Source organism: Mytilus californianus, unplaced genomic scaffold, assembly GCF_021869535.1.
Source record: "Mytilus californianus isolate M0D057914Y unplaced genomic scaffold, xbMytCali1.0.p SCAF_10, whole genome shotgun sequence".
Taxonomy (NCBI): Eukaryota; Metazoa; Mollusca; class Bivalvia; order Mytilida; family Mytilidae; genus Mytilus; species Mytilus californianus.
Window position 1 is genome coordinate 29,218,064 of NW_026262582.1, and position 21,572 is coordinate 29,239,635.

The 21,572-nt window shown below is 32.1% G+C and overlaps 1 protein-coding gene across 4 annotated transcripts in view; it reads left to right on the forward strand.

The window, feature by feature from the left end:
* LOC127717889 (transient receptor potential cation channel subfamily M member 1-like) overlaps positions 1–21,572 on the forward strand; it is a 156,138-nt gene that overhangs the window by 19,087 nt on the left and 115,479 nt on the right. For all 4 annotated transcript variants that reach the window (XR_007989459.1, XM_052223747.1, XM_052223746.1 and 1 more), the window contains 10 exons: positions 1,859–1,940; positions 4,064–4,188; positions 5,444–5,599; positions 8,309–8,350; positions 10,968–11,061; positions 13,004–13,114; positions 15,135–15,234; positions 16,760–16,985; positions 19,055–19,273; positions 20,708–20,848. Coding sequence is in view for 3 of the 4 variants with exons in the window: in XM_052223747.1 (XP_052079707.1) it covers positions 1,859–1,940; positions 4,064–4,188; positions 5,444–5,599; positions 8,309–8,350; positions 10,968–11,061; positions 13,004–13,114; positions 15,135–15,234; positions 16,760–16,985; positions 19,055–19,273; positions 20,708–20,848 (1,296 nt within the window). In the remaining variant the exon portion in view is untranslated. The remainder of the gene's footprint in view (positions 1–1,858; positions 1,941–4,063; positions 4,189–5,443; positions 5,600–8,308; positions 8,351–10,967; positions 11,062–13,003; positions 13,115–15,134; positions 15,235–16,759; positions 16,986–19,054; positions 19,274–20,707; positions 20,849–21,572) is intronic.

Consider the following 21,572-nt stretch of genomic DNA (forward strand, 5'->3'; position numbering starts at 1 on the left):
AATCCAAATTTAAAAGACATTTACAGGCAAAACATTTCATAGTCCTTGAAGTTATTTAACTTAAAGTATTTTAACAATTATATTGATGACGATTTAAAAAAGGGTGACCGAATATGTGTATACTGCATAACTCATTTAAGTGTACATCTATGTACATGTATGTGTCAATAAGAAAGTAAGAAACATAGACGTAATTACATAATAAGACATCGATCCGCAATGCTGTCAAAACGGCATGCTACTTTTTCCTTTACGATGTTTGTATTCCCAATGCTTTGTCGAATACCATGACTTTGTGCAACGCATAAGACACCGTATCTAGAAAATATTATACCCCCTTAAGCTTGCTATCATAAATTGGCCATAACAATCAATGGATCTTAGTTAACGAAACTGTAATCAAATATTTCATGCATGTCCTTTTTTCAGACGTATTTGTATAAGTTCAAGCCAACCATTTCACAAAAACAACTTGTAATAAATGACTTTAAATACACATACAGACTCTTCCCAGAACCCATGTATGATTATAATTAGAGACAAGTATATAGATATAACTGATTTTATAAAGTGTTATCATTTTTTTTGTCTGAAAGATGCATCATCATAAATTCCATTTGATAAAAATTCTCTGTGACTAAGTTCTTTCAAATAGATGCATCATTGATCTGAATGTATGCCTCTGACAAAAGTATCTTGACATAATTTATAGAAATATGCCAGGAAAGAAGTAATTGTGTACACCGTTCACACTGCGGTATTCTGGAACACCTAATTTAACCTTATAACTTATAAATGAAAAATGAGAAAAAAAACATGTCGCTTCAGATTTCATCATTTTTTTTTACAATGTTGATTCAATAGTTTTAAGAATCCATCCTATAATATTTCAATATAAAGGTAGAATGAAATTACTAAGTAATGATTGGTGCATTTGAATACTGGTAACTGGATGAGTTATTCCCTTAAAATTCCCAAAAAACTTATGCAGCCCCTCTTCGTCATGCTTCTGTGCAATAGGCAGAGCTATGTTCCAATAGGTTGGTTATGTCGAGTAATGTCATTTTTTTAAAAGTCTTGAATAGGTATTATATTTATCTATATGTTTATGTATCTATATTCCTGTTTATTAGAAATAAAGCTTAATATTATAATGAATTTGAAAAACAAGACAATATGATAATATTGACGTGGGCAGTACTAGGCAATTTTGTTTAATAATGAAAAAAAAAATGTTTTAGAGAGAATTGCAGTATAGCCTAGCTGTCAGTAACTGTGAGTAATCTCAGATATGTACTTGATGTCTTTTTAATGTGAGGATGTATAAGTACCCTGCCACGTCCGTTCTGTTTTTTTTTTCTTTTTGTTATATGTATTTCTGTTTCGTATCGATCTGATGAGTTAACCCCTTTTCAACTGATTTGTATAGTCTTTTACTGTACTGTTACACCACCGTCCCAAGTTAAAGGGGTGGGGTAGGGGGGGGGGGGGGGTGTCGCCTTCAATCTAGTTTAACCCCGCCATATTCTGTATGTGCCTGTCTCAAGTCAAGAGCGTGTAATTCAGTGGTTGTTGTTTGTTGCTGTATATCATATTTGTTTTTCGTTCATTATTATGTACATAAATCAGGCCGTTAGTTTTCTCGTTTGAATAGTTTTGCATATGTCATTTTTGAGGCCGTTTTTAGCTGACTATGCGGTATTTTTTTTTTTTTTTTTTGCTTATTGTTGAAGGGCGTACAGTGATCTATAGTTGTTAATTTTTATGTCACTTTGTCTCGTATTGAGCGTTGTCTCATTGGAAGTCACACCACATATTTTTATTTTTATATTAACTTTTTTTTTCATTTTTTTTTCAGATTCATGTGTACTCGGTACATGAAACAACATACACCTTAGACAGGACAATTCAGGATATATTATTTCAGTTAATTTGTAAAGGTTTGATTATTTTATTAGCATACGTTTATAAAGAACTGCTTACATCATTTTTCAAAATTCCATTCAATGACAATTTATTACATTGTATTCATGAAGAAAATATAAATTTTACAAATGAGAATATATTTACTTCGATTTAAATTTTAGCTTCATCGCACATGACATCCGATGAACTATCTTGGAAAGATCAGTACACATTCATTTTCTATAAAACTAGTTTAAAAGTAAAAATGATCAAAGACATCAATCGAAATGCAAAATTCCTGCATATTTCAAATGCCATTTGCATACCAGGTATAAATACAAAAAGAATATTTTGGCTTTAATAAAAGATTATCAATTAAATTAAGTAACAGGCTGGATTGAAGGCTAGACGACACAAAAAAAAAATAACCTATCAACTTTGAAAGTATAATGTAAAATAAATAAATACCAAACTCCAATAAAAATTCAAAACGGAAAGTCCATCAAGTGGCAAAATCAAAAGCATCAAAAGAAAGGAAAACAACTGAAAAACAAATTTTACACTTTTGGACAAATGAGCTGCCATACATTGTAAACGCTGAGTTTAAAAAATAATCAGATTGGCCAGTTTTCTCATGTATTACATATGTCACAATTGAATGCTTCTTTTTGAAATCTAATTTGTGAGTAAACACGTTGATCGAAGTACGCTTAATAATCATACAGTGGGCACATTTAACGCTTTTACAACCCTAAAATGACAGAAAGAAGAATCCAATTATTATAATTACATTTATCTATGACTATACAATTACGAGTTTAATCAAGTCTTGTATACAATGGTCTGTGAATTGTTTTAACATTGTCATGTAGATGCATTTTTGTGACATACTGTATACATTGTGAACAGTTATTTTTTTATATATTAATTATGTATTTAAAACAATAGATTTGACATCTCAGAATGAATTGTTTTGCAATAATTAGAGTATTTGTGTACAGTTACTTCGAGTTTTGTTAACTCTTTTTTGAATGTCAATGCGGTTTCTTTTGATTGAAAATCATACACTGGCCTTTGAAATAGTTATCTTGGTAACATTTTTAACAATATGTTCGTTTTGTCGAATTACATGTTATACGTTTATGGTAAAAGAGACACACACATACTAGCATATTTCTTAACGAATGATTGTCATCTGGAAATACAAAATTATTCACAATTGCCACACAGATTGTATTAAGTAGACCCATTTCTGTAGAATATTAATTATAATTGGTGGGTTTATCGTTTATGCTCAATTCGGACAGCGTCCGTATATAATTTTGTACATGATACGTATTTTTTTTTTCGGTTCGGTTATGGACACGAGGCACAAAATAAGGACATGAACACCAACATGACCAAGACATGTTCATTTCCAAAGAAACTATTTAAACAGTGAAATAAGTCGGTAAAAAATATTTCATTTATTGTCAATCAATCACAAATATTTAACCTGCAAATTTAGACCTAGCCAGATGGTTAATGCAATTGAATAAATACAATAAACAGTAGTATACTGGTGTTCAAAAGTCATAAAATGATTGAAAAAACAAATCCGGGTTACAAACTAAAACCGAGGAGAACACATCAACTATAAGAGAAAAACAAAGGAACAACAGGAACACTGAAGTGCAACAAAAACAAACGCCAACATACATAGAAACGAACTTTTTTATAACAACCGACATATTCCTGACTTAGTACAGGACATTTTAAGAAAAAAATGGTGGGTTGAACCTGGTTTTATGGCTAGCCAAACCTCCCGCTTATATTACAATGTTAAAAAATATCGCTAAAATGACAACACTACGTGACAGAAATCCAGCACAAACGCACGGAAGAACATTCATCACAGAGAAACGCACAAACAAATAATATAATAGTCGACACAACATGCAAACCCCAGAACAACAACGAACATCTTCCATCAACGACAGACACCACAGGACATCACAAACAAGTGACGCACTTACGTAACGAACATGCAATCTCGAACTTTATAAAATTATTTTTTATAATACCAGTCCAAACAATTTTCATGACAATGATGGTATTGAAAGGCATACAAAGGTATACAAAATGTATTATGGTAACAAACTAATCTGACCACTTTTAGACGAAACGAACGAAGACAAGCTTACAGACAACATATTACATTTTGTTGATTTATGGAACAGACCTGACATTGCTGAGAAAGAAATATTTAAGTTAGAAAACAGCAAAGTTTTGGAAAACTTACAGGTACATGTATATGTTACAATTCGATTTTTGTCTATTCCTCGCAAGTAAAATTTCACCTATCATATCCCTCTGTGTACACTTCATGTTGCTAGACTGAGTCTGCACTCTGACAAAGAGTAGTATTGTTTCAACAAAAGCAAGTTTGCTTTAAAGTGATGCTGCTTAATCGTGCTGACACAACAATGCTTGATCGAAAACAGAGATACAGCTTAACAGAGCTTACACAATAGTGTGTAGCCTAGCTGAGATTTCCCTTGCTACGAGAGCTCATTAAATAGAGATTAGATAGAAGATTGAAGAATATTTGAAACTCTTTGAAATACATTTAATCTGTATCGCGTTCTTTTGATAAGTATAAATTTCGTTATAATTTGTATTATGGTTTCTAAGTCACAAACGAAGATATGAGAGCGCTTTGTGTCTTTTGTATCTATGTTATTTGTGATTCGTGCCAATCTGAGGAGTCAATATATATGAGTTTTGCAGTTTGTTCCTATTCTATACTGTTACACCAGAGTCCCAGGCTAGAGAGAGGGTTGAGCGCTTACGAACATGTTTAACCCCACCAAATTATGTATGTGCATGTCTGGAGTCGGGAGTCTGTACCTCAGTGATTGCTGTTGGTTGCTGTCTGTTATATCGGTGTTTCGTTTATTGTTCTTTCGTTAACCAGGCCTTTGATGTTTTTGTTTGATTTGTTTCACATTTAGTCATGTCAGGCCTTGTATAATAGATTAAATGTTATGGAGTTTGCTCATTGTTGAAGGCTATACAGTTACCCATAATTGCTTAAACTACGTTATTTAAACGGATAACCACTTCTCTTTATTTTAAACTTGACTCCTGCTAAAAAGTTTTTATTCATCTCAATTATTTTAATTCTTTTGTCGAATTGATGGACAAAAATAATAAAAGGGGACTAACAAATGCAAGTCAAAGATAGAGCATGTCCAAAAAAGGACTAAAAGGCATATAACAATCCATAAAAGACTTTCATCAAAAACTAATAATTTAGCGAGACATATTCAACAACTTTATTTGGTACAAAAGGGTAAGTGTGTCTGAATCAAATCGTCACATGTCGTCGTGCCCAGGTTCATTTATATGTTCTGTTTACTGTAAATTCTTGAATTCTATGGTAAGTTATATTGTTTATACCATCTAACTCAATATGTGTGTAATTTATACCCATAAACATCATAAAGTCTTCATTGTGTAGTTAATCATAAAATAAATGTGATAATATTTTTTATAGAAAGAATTAGGCAAAAAAAAGAGCAAATTATCAGAGCTTTTCATCAATGCATTGAAGAAGGATAGGATTGATTTGGTTAGACAAGTGCTCGAATATAATTTGGACAAAAAACTGTATAAAAGTTTCTTAGATCACTCACTTGAAGGCTTATATGAGGTTAGTTAGAATTTAAGTATATGTTATACATGCTTGTAAAACTGACCAGAATAGAGCATATACCTATATATATAAGACGTGCCGCATAGAAAGGCTATGTGTCTAATACTTATATATTAACGTAATTTTTTGCAAAATCTGTAAATAAAATCAAACCTTCTTTTAGTAAACTGACAAATGTCCATTTAATTATAATCTGTCTGTTGATTGGTGATTATTGTCTTGTGAAGGAATTACCGTATTATAATTCAGGTTTAAATGAATATTATCTTCTCCAAAAATATTTCGCAGAGAACATTTACATGTCAACATATTTAAATATTTGTCGATTGAAGGATATTTTCAGATGACGGATTCGATAATGATTCAACAGTATTCGATAATATTCACAGTCCAAGTAGGAAATTGCTATCATTTTCATTGTTTTATTATTTTTACTTTTAGCAATATAATAGTTAATGTAAAGCCAAGTTTCTAATCGTTTGGAGTTTTCCCGGTATTTTTTTTTTTTTTTTTTTTTTCATCGGTTATTATTTTCATTTGTTATCCATTCTGCAAAAAGAGAGAAAAAGGCTAAAAGTGCAATACACATATAAAAAAGACGATGCAATGGCTTAAAAGAAGAACGCCAAAACAACAGTCCACAAATCACTACACATACAAATATTGATTACCAGTGTGAAAACTTAAGTGCTCCTAAACGTTCCTGCTTCCATAGTGAAACCAACGTAACCCTCATACACTATATTGAATCATTGCTTTTTGTGTAACCGAACACTCTATTTTTGGAAGTTATCTGTTAACATATTTTTCCATATTTTGCTATAATTTTAAAACCTTACAGTCTTAATTTGTTTTCAAAAAGTTACATTATATTCTCAAGGTTTTTAATTATTTCATACTTAAGCGATGCGGCGACTTCTTACAGGCGAGATTTTTCCCTTTCTTTTCTTAATTGGGCATAATTGGTTAATTCATGTAACTCATGCACAACTATTCATTGAAAAATAGTGTCTTCTGATTTTAACTCAGAATTTTCTATCATAAGCAAGAAATTGAGGTCAGATCAAAGTTTAAAGTACGATTTAGATTTAGACCCTTGATCACAATCCCTACTCCTCTGAAATCATACCACTTATCAAAACATGTTGGTCTTTTGTTTGTTCGTCAGACAAATCTGATTGTGGTATAACATATAAAAAATGTAAAGACCCGGTTGAAGATTCATTGGTCCGTATGTATGTCCGTTGGTGCTTCCGATTGCCAATCCAGCGTGTTCAAAATGTACATTGATGTGCGGCATACGCCTATTAGTTTAATAATAAGAGCAAGTGATATGATTGCCAATGTGACAATTATCAACAGGCAAAAGCTTTATTTAGATGACATAAGCTACATGTCAATGTATGGTCTTGAGCTAAACCCATTCTATATGCATACCAATAATGACAATATCTTTTTTATTTTTAATTTTTATTTTTTAAAGAAACGATACGGGAATTACAGTTGATCTAATCACGACTTCATATTTCAAGCAAAATCCCAAATACTATACAGCATGAGTGTATGTTCATGTAATGAGGGTAGAATCTCAATAACGGTTTTGACTTCTATACTAAAATAACGAGGTTCAATTTGTTAACCGGCATGACGTAAAAAGAACGAATCAAAGAATCTAACTTTATATATTACTTATATAGGACAATGGAGTTGATTAAAAATTACACCATTCCAGGCCATTTTGTTGTCTACATAATTAATATTTGCTATACTTAACAAGTTCCGGGTCGAATCCGATACCGATACCAATAATACCTGTTACCAGTTACCTTATCTGTCATACGCATCACCAAACGGTGTATTTGGGATTTGTTATATACACGGGTCATTACCTGAACTTCGTCATTAGATAGGAGTTGGCACTACTTAAGTTAATCACTGACCAAAAAAAAATATATCTACAAATAGTTTCCGGTTATAGTAAGAAAATCAGGACGGATTCAAACAGATTGATTTTGAAGCAGAGAAAATTGTGCACCTTATAATCAGCATGGCTTTATCAAATGCCAATACGAATATACAAATCCAGGCTGAAAATGAGGCATAGGTACTTTAATTCAGTCGCGGACCCGTTATGTCGCGAGTGTATTCTAGTATTTCTAAATTTTCATCAAATGATGAAATGTTGAACTTTGTTAATTTTATTTGTAAAAGTGATGCATACAAATACATTGTTATTTCTGTTTACTCCTCTTATTGTTGTGTAAGCCAAAACTATCACAATATTCAAAATACTTGTACATGTATATTTCCGTGATTGAAATAATGTTTTAATTTACTTTAATTGTCAGGATACTGAAACTGCCTTAATTTGAACCATCTAACATCGGGCTAAAAGTTTTATCATACTGATCCTTTGTGCATGTATCTAAAGTGTATTTTTAATTTTCAAAAATTGGACTCACAGGACAAGAAGTCCAAATTAGTCATTGTCTAAAAATTGTACTCACAGGACAAGAAGTCCAAATTAGTCATTGTCCTTTTAACGAAAGGTCCAGCAGATTTTTTGTAATTATGTAATAAACTATGCATGTGATAGATAGGATCTTCAGATAGTATTTTGCATCGGTCCCACACTCAATAGTTGTTAAGTGGATAGTGCACTTACCATGTATGTTCATATCAATATCAACATATTTTTTCTTTCAGACCGACGGCTGTATTGGAGGGAGTATTTTCACGAAATTGAAGGTACAGTAATATGATTACATTAAGAATCTACAAATAACAACATCATCAGATATTTTTTATTTGTTTTTATTACTAAAGTGTCATCGTAGAAATCTGAATACAAAACAGACAACGTATCAACTCTTTACAATCTTCTAACAAGGCTCCTTTCTACTCGCTATAAAATAATTAGTGGCAGAAAAATTTCATTTGCAGACGAAATTATTACCAGACCAAAAAGCAGACCAGTATGTTGTCAGATCCTTTTAAGCAAAGCTTGATGTGAATAAAGGAACACATCGTTAATTTTACCAAAAGGAATCATTGGTTCAAAAACTTCCTTGTCAGTAGCAACACTCTATGAATTTAATATTTATAGTAACCGCAAGATCTATAATATCATAAAAACTGAGAGAAATATACCTCATACAAGTGTGGAGGCTCATGGAATGATGCTACATATAAATGAAATGTTCATCTTTTAATTCTATACCACACAGTGACTATGATTTTCAAAATAAAAAGAGTTGCAGCCGGTTCAAAATATTGACGCTGTCAGGAATACTCATCCTGATTTATACGTGCAAGATTCCCGTTCATGTTAAACTACAGCTGAGTGAGCTTAACATCGGCAACACCACTTTTCTATGAAACGTATAAGAATAAAGGACGTTCAGCCTTTATCTATAACCTATGTTACTAAACAACACCAAACAACTATTGAATTCTGTGGAGGAATATGCAATGACTTAACATGAAAAAAGAAGTTGTAGAAACCCTTACCGAATTGTTTAACGCATTACAGTCATTTGTACAAGCACCAATTAAATAATATAATTGGTCTATAAAAAATATAGGGCCATTTATTTTTTTTAAATCTAAATGTGATGCAACAGTTGATTACCGCTGATAAAATGTATTAAGAATATACAAAAGGGTTAATACGAGACATGAAGGAAAATGTTAACACAAAACTGAGCGAGATCGAGAAGGTCGACAGGTTGATCATAGCATGCTTTTCATATACCATCCGTCGTGCGAATTATCTCTCAGTCAAAATGTAACTTAAAAGAATGGACCATAATTTGCCAGAATACGAATCAGACGATTTATCTCATATCTTAAGATCTAAGACAGCAAAACATGTCTCTTTTGAGTTAAGACAAAGACACAATGAATATGTAAACGAAAACGTGATGGTAACGGTTAGAATTGTTAATTTCCGTTAAAGTCGTTCTTCTGCATTAAACTGTTGCAGCAGTGTTTGCGACAGGACAGACCCCTGTTAAACTTCTAATTTCGGTAGTGTCCTTAATGTCCAGTTCTATGGGATATAAATGTATAAGATGCATGTATTCACTCAATGATTAGTTATAGGACATCCCCTTTTCATTTTTATAAATACTAGGTGAAACCAAAAACTTTACATGACACTTTTTATTTTCTTTTGGAGAGTTATGTTTTAAATGAGTACAAAAAAAACTCGGCTAGTAATTAAGTTGTACAATTAAACCAGGTCTTTAACATCTTACATTTCCTTTATAGATATATAAAACATTAAAATAAAACATCAAAGTACAAAAAAACAGTTGAAAGTAACTCAGCATCAAGTAAGGTACACACATCCGCGCTGAACAATGACTGTATTAGTTGAATGTCGTAACCCTTATTCGATGATGAATAAAATAAGAAGTTACAAAAGGTACAGTGGCATTTAATTAATGATACACAAACATACGATTAGGAAGGGCAAACATATAAAGAAGGCTGATAACAACGGGCCAATCAAAAATCATAAGTCGAAAGCACGGACCGCAAAAAGATCAAACAAAAAACAAACCTACAACACTGAATGTTTTTGCCTGGCGAACCACATAAAAAATGGCAACTATGGGATATCTTTCAGCGGGATTAACAATCCTGCTCTTCTGACAGGTGACACTATGCGGGACAAATGTAAGTCACATTTGGTGTTGTCAAGAAATGGAGGAAGGTTCATGTATTTTGAACATTAGGATATGAAACAGGTCCGCGGATATCTATGACACTTCTATTCAATAACTTTCCAACCAAATAAAGTTTGCGTCCGTTTATCATTTCCAAAGAGATCAAATTATTTTGCTGCTCTGAACCACATGGAGAAATATCTATTCTTTAACATGTTTAGGCAGTAACCTAATTAGGACGGAATCATAGTACAAAACGAAAGCCCAGGAATGATTAAAACACTCCATGCACTATGAGATATATACTCTTGACGAATGTGCTGCTGCTCGTATGATTCTACATGTAAATGGAATGGAAAATTTTAGCACTTCGTATTTGTCGTAGTTTCTCAACCGACCGTAGTTGTCTAGATGAACGCATTTCATGATATTCAAGTATTTTGTTTTGTTAACAAAAAGAGTGGGAAACCAAGTCAATTAAAAAACAATACTGCTAAGAAAATATCGATAATACATTAAAACCACACACAATATACATTTCTTGTCATGTTATTTACGTACAACGACCGATGATATTGTAACAATAATAAAAAGCAGTTACTAGTACTTTTATCTACCTTAAATTGGTACCTGCTATATCTTTGATATCTGAGATATGCTCTAGATTAGAATTATTACTAATTATATTTAAGGAAAAAACATCCAAACAAAACAACATTGTGGAAATGATTAATGATGCTGTGATTAAGATACTCGGAAGCGAAGAAATGAAACCCTTTCAGAAAGGTAATGATAAAATGTTAAGATAAAAATATCATTAATATGTATTTGCTCTATTTGAAATTTTTGTGTGATTGCTTCTAATTTGTCATTGATATGTTGTCTATAAGTTGATAGTTCCATAAAACAAGCCTGAAGCTTTACTGTTGTTATGTAATTTTTAACAGGTCACCTTATTCTCATTTAAGTATCAATTATTCAACTGGTCATTTGTAATTGATAACAATGAGTTGCACTACAAAATTAAAATTAGCCAATCCTCCCAAACATTCTGAATTTTTCTAAATATCTATTTCATTTGTGTCGTGAAATATATTGTTTAAAAAATTAAAACGGTATTTGTATGAACTTATTATAGATACCAGGCTTAAAATTAAAACAGACGTGCGTTTCGTTTACAAAATACTCATCAGTGACGGTGGAATAAAAAAAGGAAAACAGGCCAGATAAAGTACAAAGTTGAAGTGCATTTAGGGCCCGACATTCCGGAAGGTGTACCCGAATACGGCTAAAGTTATCTATTTCAGGGGTAGAAAATCCTAAGAATTTCGAAACATTTCTTTTAACAGTCAATCTATGATTTATTTCAAATCATGTCAACACAGAAGTTAACGTTAACATTATCTTCTCGTGTATTTAAAAAATGTCTCATCCTAAAAATTCAATTATTTGCGAACATTAAGAAAATTCGTAGTTTTTCAATCTTATTTCTATGAAAATGTTCTCTGTATATAAGTGATTAACCTCAATTAACTATCATACAAAAGCAACATGTCAAATTGCATGGCAGAGATAGTTTTTGTTTGTTTTTGCAAATTTGCATGCATCGATATTTACATCCCAATAACTCATTTAATTTGTCTTATTAACTTTCACAATATATAACATATGCGAACACTAATCCTATTTCAATTGACATGGTTGATGACATTGTGTAAATATGTTTTTCTTCATATATAATTCAAATTTGAGTCAAACTGTTCGAAAAAGTCCGTTTATTGAAGATTTTCTCGTGTCTGAATTCTTGTCAACTGTGTATCTTTTCAACACATAGATAAACTGGCACATGAACATGTGTGCATGTACCTGTGTTATGCATTTCTGTAAATAGAGACAATGAAGGAGGATAACCACTATTCAAATGCACATAGCGATGTCATATTGAATGTGTTGATTAAAAAATTCCGGAAAACAAATAGAGATATCAATAATTACTTTTCTTATTGGTTTTCATATATCCAATACAAGAGAACATAAAAACGATACTTAAAATTGACATTAAAGAGCAGATATGTTGTTATAAAATAGAAAAACCGCACTTCAACCTCGGATTGTCCCATATACAAATAATATATATTGCAATATCCAACTTGATTCAGCTTTGAGATCTATTAAATGTATTTATTTTTATTTTTTTAAATTTGAATATTAAGTATGTTCATTTTTTTAGAAGAAAAAACATTTAAAATTTTCACACAATAAAAAAAAATGTACTTAAACTATATCGAATGATATAGATAATTTAAAAATAATAAGTAAACGGTAAATCTGCTGCGTTCAAATAAGATATTGGTTAGGAAAATCATAATGTTTTACCCCAAACGTATTGGTCGTACTTTTTTACTGAGACAAATTCTGATATGTCGGTAGTGCAAATTAATATATAAGTTGTCTGAATGACTTTGTCTAAAAATAACCTTTAGGGAGAATTGGTTTGAGAAACAAATAGTTGTGGAAATGAGAAAATTACAATGTATATAGTACATCATTTCGTCAAAATGACTAATTGTTATCAAATTGCCTAAAATAGCAATTTTTTTAAAATTGATTTACTTTACATAAAGCTTGCTTTGAATTTTTTCTTCTCGCATACACATTTTGAAGGTTTAAATGCTGCTGCTGCTCTGCTGATTATGATGATAATGATGATAATGATGATCTTTTGCAGGTGATGAGATAGGGATAGATGATATTTTCAAGCACCTGTTTGTCTGGGCAGTGCTTATGAACCGCAGAGATTTAGCAATGTTGTTTTGGAAGAAAGACGGTGATTTTATATGTAAGTGTTTAACCGTAATTTAAAGGATATGGATCAATCTTTAACAGTCACAGTGAATAATAAACGCGGATCCTAAAGAAATTTGTATGAACTTTAGACCAAATTAAATACAATCATAAAGGTGTTATATTTAACGTTCATTGTATATTACTCTTTATATTGACTGGGCTTTGCTAGGATCAAAGAATCACTTTCTAATTGTGTCTGTACTAGTTGAAGATGTGTTTTTAAACCCCCATCGTGTAACCTTTGACCGTCCGTCCGTCCTTCCGTCTTTCATTCCGTTCCATTTCTTGTTTCCGCACTATAATTTAAATTTTACTTATCTATATCTTTTGAAACTCGTACACAATGCTGAGAACCAAGACTCGCAAACAGAGTTCAATTTGGGCAGTAGGTCACTTACCGTTTTAAAGTAATCACCTTAAATAACGTGTTTTCGTTTCCGCACTCTATCTTGAGTTTGCCTGATGCAAATTTTCGGAAACTCATACTCAAATCTAAGAAGGAAAACTCGCAGACAAAGTTCGAATTTCGGTAGTGCGTCACTTACCGTTCTAGAGTTGTGCCCCTTTATAACTCGGAAAATTGTTTTTTTTTTTCGTTTCCGCACTCTTACTTAAGTTTGCTTCATACACAATGCTGAAAACCACAACGCACAGAGTTCAAATTTGGGCAGTGATTCTTTACTGTTAGAAAGTTATGCCCCTTTTTAACTTGTAAAATTGCAAAGCTTGAGCGGGGGCATTCGCGTCCTCAGACATATTCTTCTTTATTTTTGTGCAATGGGGGGGGGGGTCTGCATTATAGTTCGAAGTAAAATTTAGTGTTTGTACTATATAACAATAATGGGAATTATTTGCTTATAAAATCGACAATATCAGGAAATTCCGATAAAAATAATGATTTTAAACAGTTAGTTCTTCACATAAAAGTTAAAATCTGATTGATAATTTTTTTTTTCAAAATAAAATAAATCATTGGTTTTTTTTTACAACATAATTACTGATTATTATCTCAAAGGAACTTTAATTAAAACACTACATGTTATTCTGACTTTGTAATAATACATTGAGTGACTGCTTTTTTTGGATGAAAGTAGACACAAACACTAAACGCGCGTTAACTTACATGTGTAGTCGTGAAATCAGCTCATTTGATTTCTTTGTTAAAAAACGTCTTTTTAAACTCTCTACGAGATACGCGTTAACTCGTGTGTTCATGATTCATCACATCACATTATCAGTGAAATTAAAATGGTAGCAATCTGTAAAGCGATTATGTGGTGTATGATAAGATATGTCTTTAATAATTACTATTTTGTAAAAGAAACATAAAAAATAAATATTCAAACAAAATATTTCAATTGATTAATATATCTAACATACATATCGCATACTAACGCGATGTGAGCTGTTGACAAACACATCTGCTGAAATAGATGTGCATCACTAATAAAACTTTTTTTTTTGCATACAAACTGGCGGTTTTTTATTTTCGAAAACTGTCTGTAAATATTTAACTGCTAAGAGATAATTTATCTATATTTGAATTGTATGAAGAAGATATAAAATATCAAGAAAATCAAGATGTTCAACAAGTTCAATGTTATGGAAAATGAACCGTTGTAATATAATGTAATATATGCAAATTACAACGTATCAAACAAAAATAACTTTAACAAAAGAATGTAGTTTAATTATAATTTTCCCAATTAGTGAACACGAAGAGTAAACGTGTGTTTACTTGTAAGACACGTACAGTTAAAATTTCGAAATTTATAGTAATCGCCCGTTGACTACTAACAAAAGGACACACATTACTCGCGGCCTTTAATCGGATTGACACTAGACTTGTCCACGCATTAAGGTAAATATTGTAAAAAACGCATTTATTTCACCAAAAACCGCGAACATTGGAAAAAATAAACGAAATGTGTACACGCGGCGTTAATTTGCATTTAGTTTATGTTATGTTTTGTCTGCACCTAACTGTACGTATTTTAAAACGACTCATCTAGGTTCTGCATTATACGCAAGTTCACTTGCTAAAAGGCTGGCTGAAAATGCCAGCGCCGAAGCATTCATGGATCAACAGACTGCTTTATTGGAAAGTTCTAGGTAAGCCATAATTTACTGTACATTTTTTTACATTATAAATATAATTTACATAAAACACTTTAAATACGTCTTATGTAACCAACAATGCTTGTCATTTCACAGATTTCCATATTTCCGTTTCAAAACGTAACCGTTGTTCATAATGGAGGAGGTACGATAAGAGCCATTAATTTGTCCCTAAAAATAATAAACAACCCTATCCAAATAATATCATATACATTATCATATTTGTAAAATACAGTTATAAGCAAATTCTGATACGCCAGACGCGCTTTTCGTATATATACTGTGACTTTGAGATGAAGAACAGTAATAAAAGCGCTATTTCTTTGCTTTTTGTGTGTTTTTTGCTGTACATGTACTGATTTTTTGTCATGGTTGGATACCCCATACCCTTTGTTTTTCTATTTTATAGAACGTATTAGTGGCACTCGAATCAAACAATATAAACCGTATAACGAATGGGATATCACTTCGTATCTTTTACGGTAATGCTGTTTATAGAGCTAGATGATTTTGACACGATTCTTATACAGTTATTTACATTCAACAGATTCTTAAACAGTTATTTACTTTCAACAAGTACTATTTGTAAAGGTTATAAACTTAATATTGTATTAATATTTTGAATAATGTTTTTTTATCAGTTCTCATATTAATTAGGCATTAGTTAATTAAAACGTAACTAAATATTGCTAAACGTAGATTAACACTTATGGTCCTACATTCCGTCGATATTTATATCTTGGCATTGCAAACATTTATGCTTTCTCATACTATTTAGAACATCTTTACACTATGTAAGTACTTTTTGAACGGTGATCGACACTTAGTGTCTTTTGACTTTTTTCGTAGTTTTCGTTTTTTGGTCCTTCGTGCCAATCTGTGAAGTCAAGCCTTTTCCAACTGAGTTTAACAGTTTGTTCATAAGTTTAGCTGTACAACATTGCCTCGTGCTTTAAATTTTCAGTGGTGTCTACCAAATGCCTGTAAAAGAAAATAAAGCACCTTTTCAACAGTTGAAGAAGAGAGTGGGGGCAATATCGGAAAGCACAAATCATTAAAAAGAACGTATAAGAACAACACAATTCTGGTGATTGTGGTCTTATTTTGCCTTAGATGATATGATTAAGTTAAAACACTGGCAAATAGTTCGATTCGAGCTGTCACTGACAAATAAAGGCGACAGTAGTATACCGCTGTTCAAAAGTCATAAATCGATTGAGAGAAAACAAATCCTGGTTACAAACTAAAACCGAGGGAAACACATCAACTATAAGAGGAAAACAACAGAACAACAGAAACACTGAAGTGCAACAAAAACAAACACCAACATACAAGTCTGTTTTTGACGAAAAGCACATTTGGCGTGGCGTATTCAATTTTAATCATGGTATCTATGATGCGTTTATTATCAAGCCAATTTAATTAAGACTTGTGCTACGCATGCACATAAACATGGCAATTACAGAATGCCAATTATTATGATATTCATGTTTTATTTCGTGATGATATATTTTTTTAGACATTACGAAGACCTTGCATATAGTGTGATGACAGAGTTATATTTCAATGATAGAAAGCACGCTCGCCAACTGTTGGTGACAAAAGTGAAAAGATATAATTCAACTACGATTTTTGAAATAACTGAAAAGTTCACACTGATGAAGTTTATGGGACATGCTGCATGTCAAACAAAGCTGAATAAAATTTGGAAAGGTGGTATTACAGGGGATACATCAAATCTTAAGGTAAACATTTAAAAGCTGCAGTTAAACAGATACATCGATCTTTAAAGAATCGATTGCATGTTTTACGTGTTTGAAAATATTTCCAAATTTTTTATTCTTAAAAACTGTGTACGAGTATCGTGGAGAATCAATTTAAAGGTTCTACAAGTTGAGGAGCATTCTCTTACTTAATCCATTTCAAGAACAAACGTTGTGTAGTTTTATTTTTGAAAATGAATCAATTGAATTGTTAAGGACAAATGTACATTGTACATGTTGTAGTAATTTTATTCTTCATTTTGAAGCATATATTCATCGCCCTGTGCGTCAGTCTGTTCGTTCGTCCGTATATATGTTCGAAACAAATGTTTTCCATTTCCCATTTCCATTCTCAATTTTATTTCCGAATGGTAACTTGAGGTTTCTTGCTTGATTAGAATGAAATTCATTTGATTTTCCGGTCTGTTTGTCAATAATCAGGGACAGTATTACTAAAACTGAATTGTTTTATACAACATGTGCAAGTGGTATTTGGATGATGACTTTCCTTTTCCTTGTCTTCATTAGACTTGCTAGAATTATACTTTTACGGAAGGAACATATAGGGAAGATGATGACGACTCGTGATGTTTTGGTCAATATGTCCAAGTTCTAGGTCACATTAAAGAATAGCTAAGTTTACCTTGGCTTATTGGAATGACATTTGCATAGATGGAAGATATCAGAGAGAGTAGAACACCTATTGCTTTTGGTGTTATTGGTCAAATTCAAGTACAATGTTATTAATTATAAAATCTTTGGAATAATATTTTTACAACGGTAAACTGAGATTCACCTGTTTCATTGAAATAAAACCGCAACAATTGGAATCTAGGGAGTAGGAAAAGGGACCTACCGATTCTGGAGTGAATAGGTAAACGTTAATTGTCACTGTTACTCAAATAGTAACTTAAATGAGTGGCTTTAAAACAAACATTGCTTTTTTTTTTTATTTCAAGCAATTTAATTGGCCATTTGTACCCGATGCGGAATGGTTTCTCAGTGTCAGAGGAGCTAGCCCCAACCTAATTAGTTCAAAGTGGATGCACAATTTTTGTGTTTGTTGCTCTAGATAAAATATCAGTACAATTGTTTGTATCTAGATACCTGACTTATGTGCGGGCGGTTTGCATCTGTTTGAGCAAATTTCCCAATCTGTTGCTAATATGAGTCTAGGAGCTAATAAAACTTACTTAGAATCTATACCAGGGCAAATACAGAAACAGCCATTTAATAACACTATAATAAAATCGAAATCCCTGACGTAATCATTTACAGCTATATAGAGACTGAGTTCATTGAACTGTAAAATTTCAATACGGACTAGTTTTAAGTTAACGAGTTTAGAAATATACACATCGTTAGAAAGGGCAAAATGAACATTACCGTCCAATAAATGAAATTAATAATAGGAACAAAAAACGTCCCCTTTATCGAAAAGTATGGTTATTTGGTTGAAACTGAAATATTAAAGAAAGGACAATTATATGATATTAAAGATCAGGAAGTTCTTTTGGGTATATGTACTTATAAGTAGAGAATTATTGATCATTTGGTTAAATCAAGCAAAAATACCATCATGGGAAGTATTATTAGATTGATCGATAATTCCATTTTTTTTTTAAGATGTTTGTCATCGCAAATATGTTTCATTTGTGATTTACATTGTTAGTTTAAATACTAGTAGCTATGAGACGACAATTCAATTCTGGTTATTGTCTGTTTTCGTATTCCAAATTGAGTTATTTTGGGCCTTGTATTTTCTGTCATTTTCTGTTTAATCATATTGAATTTTCATTTTGAACATATATTGTATTCTTCAGTTTTGTTTTTAAAGATACATAAGGTACACCAAAACGTTGTGATTGGTTAAAATCGTCCTGGACAATGACAATCTAACCAATGGTGTGGTGTTATTTTCATTAATGAAGTTAGCTGTAGTCGTGTAGATTCTGAAGCGATAAATTTACATAAGTTTCTTCTTATACAATGTTGTAAATATAATAATAACAACAGAAGCATTTTCTTAATTATTTTTTTTATATTGATAGGCAATAGTTTTTGCTGTTACTGTTCTCCCTATATTGAAATGGGACATAGTGAAGTCAAACAAAACTGGTGAGAGATCAAACAACAAATTCATTCAATCGGTGAGGTCGGATACAAAAGAACAGGAGAAAAATACAACATGGTTACAATCTGCACCTAACTGGATGAGGAAAATATATTACTTTTACAACTCACCTTTGATCAAATTCCTTTTTTCCGTTGTAAGTTATCAACAATTTTTTTCGTTTATATTATTTATTGTTATTCCAATGGAAATAGAAGTATAAGTACACATTAATAAGAAGGAAAGAAACTCTACAAAACAAATGAAATCAAGGGTTGGAACCCATTACTACAAAAAAGAGCATCAAATGTCAATTGAATTGTACAAGAGAAGAGCATGAACGAAATGTTATATCTAGATAATACAATATTGTTTGTTTGAATGCTTGAATAGCGTGTTGCTAATGTGAATTTGGTAAATGTTGTCCCTTACAAAAATCACGGCGACGACTTTCAAACTTTATGTAAGAGATATTCGTTTTGCTAAATTCATACTGAGCGGCAATATATTTGACCTTTAGTATGCTATCATCTAAATGTTATGTAAGTCGAAATAAAGTTTTCTAGCCAAATGTTGTATTATGAAACCACGCTATAGGTATAATGCTACCACAGAAAGGTATAGTAACTGTATGGATGTGCAACGTCTATTCGGGTGTACTTAAAGCAAGAATCTAATTTGTGTGTTCTAACAGAAATCGAGATGTATATATTAAAGCCTATCTTAGAAAAGGCGAGAATCAGGAACCCCCTTTGCCGGGCTTGGGGGTTTGGTTTTGAGATCGAAGGTCAAACAAAAAAGGAATTAAAGTAGGATGATAATAAGCAGTAGGTAGTAATCACAACATTTACACCCAGGATTACCCCAGTATAATTGAAAAACGATCCAAAATTTATCTGTTCTGGGGTCGGACTCCCCAACAAAGGTCGTCTGGTTATCTGTGTGAAATGTTGCCATACGCACACACAATCACATCTAGTCGAACGTTGGACAGTTAATCAGACGTCTGATGCAATTACTGTGAATGCTTATCTTCTAGATTTATTTGTTATTTTAGAACTGAGTATTCTTGAAATATTGCCACAGGACCGAATGCAGTTTGCAATCAATCAACTAAAAAGACATCTTCAGATCTCGAATAACAAAATGTATGTTCATTGTTGGACAAACATTCAGAATTAAAGGAGAATGTACTAAAGGCAAAAGAAGAACCATAAGTCGAGAAAAACTGGCAATACCATGGCAAAAAAAGACGAAAAGAAAACTAATTGTTCGCAAAATACTTCATAACTTAAAGGCTGGCAACATGACACCAACACAAATTCAAAGGTGATGTCCAGCGCTCCGGAAGGAAGAGGCGGATGCTATAACAAAATGTGAACCGTGTTTCATGTTGCTCTCTGCAAGTCGGATATTTAAACTCATTAGTCGAAAACAAACTGACAATATTATGGCAAAAAACGCAAAAAGACAAAAAGACAAACAACAGTTCATAAAACACAACATAGAAAACTAAGGCAGGTTTGACTGTATGTTAAATTGAACCACAAATGTTTTGTCATTTTCAAATGTTCTTGTTAATTTTAAATAGTTAATGTATATGACAATGTTGGCGGTATTCAGCCTGTTTGTACTGACAGATTTACATCCCATGGAAGAGAAATTTCCCTCAGTTTATGAATATATCGTTTATGTATGGGCTGCATCAACATTGGCAGAAGAAATACGACAGGTATTTATACAAATAGAATATACATTTGAATTCAATAAGCCATGAGTGCAGTTATATGACGGTCAGGTTTTTGAAGGTATTCATGGATAAATTGTATGACATCAAATGAGTAAATATTCAGTTATTGGCTTAGTAACTAATCAATTAAGAGCAAGCTGTCACACGTCATTGTTAGCAACACATCCCAATGTAGTTACCATCAACAATCACTTCACTGATACAGATACAGTTAAGTCTGCCTCATATATTGACTTACATCTAGAAATTGACAATCAGGGCCGGTTGAAAACAAAATTTTAAGACCAAAGAGATGATTTCAACTTCCCAATTGTGAACTTTCCATTTCTATGTAGCAAAATTCCAGCAGCGTCTGCATACGGACTATATATCTTCCATTTGATACGATATTCAAGGCCTTGTATTTCCTATCATGATTTCCTTGATAGAGGGTTGCTGCACACAAGGAAGCTTTTAAACCAAGAGTTCCAAGTGGTGAAGTTGAAGTAATCCCTTCATAAATTTTATGGACGCCATCACGAGTTGTTTGACCGTTTTAGAATATCCGTTTCACCGATGATAGCGGATATGTTCCAATTGTCGTATCTACAATCCCGTACCCCTTTCTCTGAATGTAACCTGCCGAATTAAACTTATTACCGGGTTTGTACTAACATAAGCAACACGATGGGTATCAAATGTGGAGAAGGATCTGCTTACCCTTCCG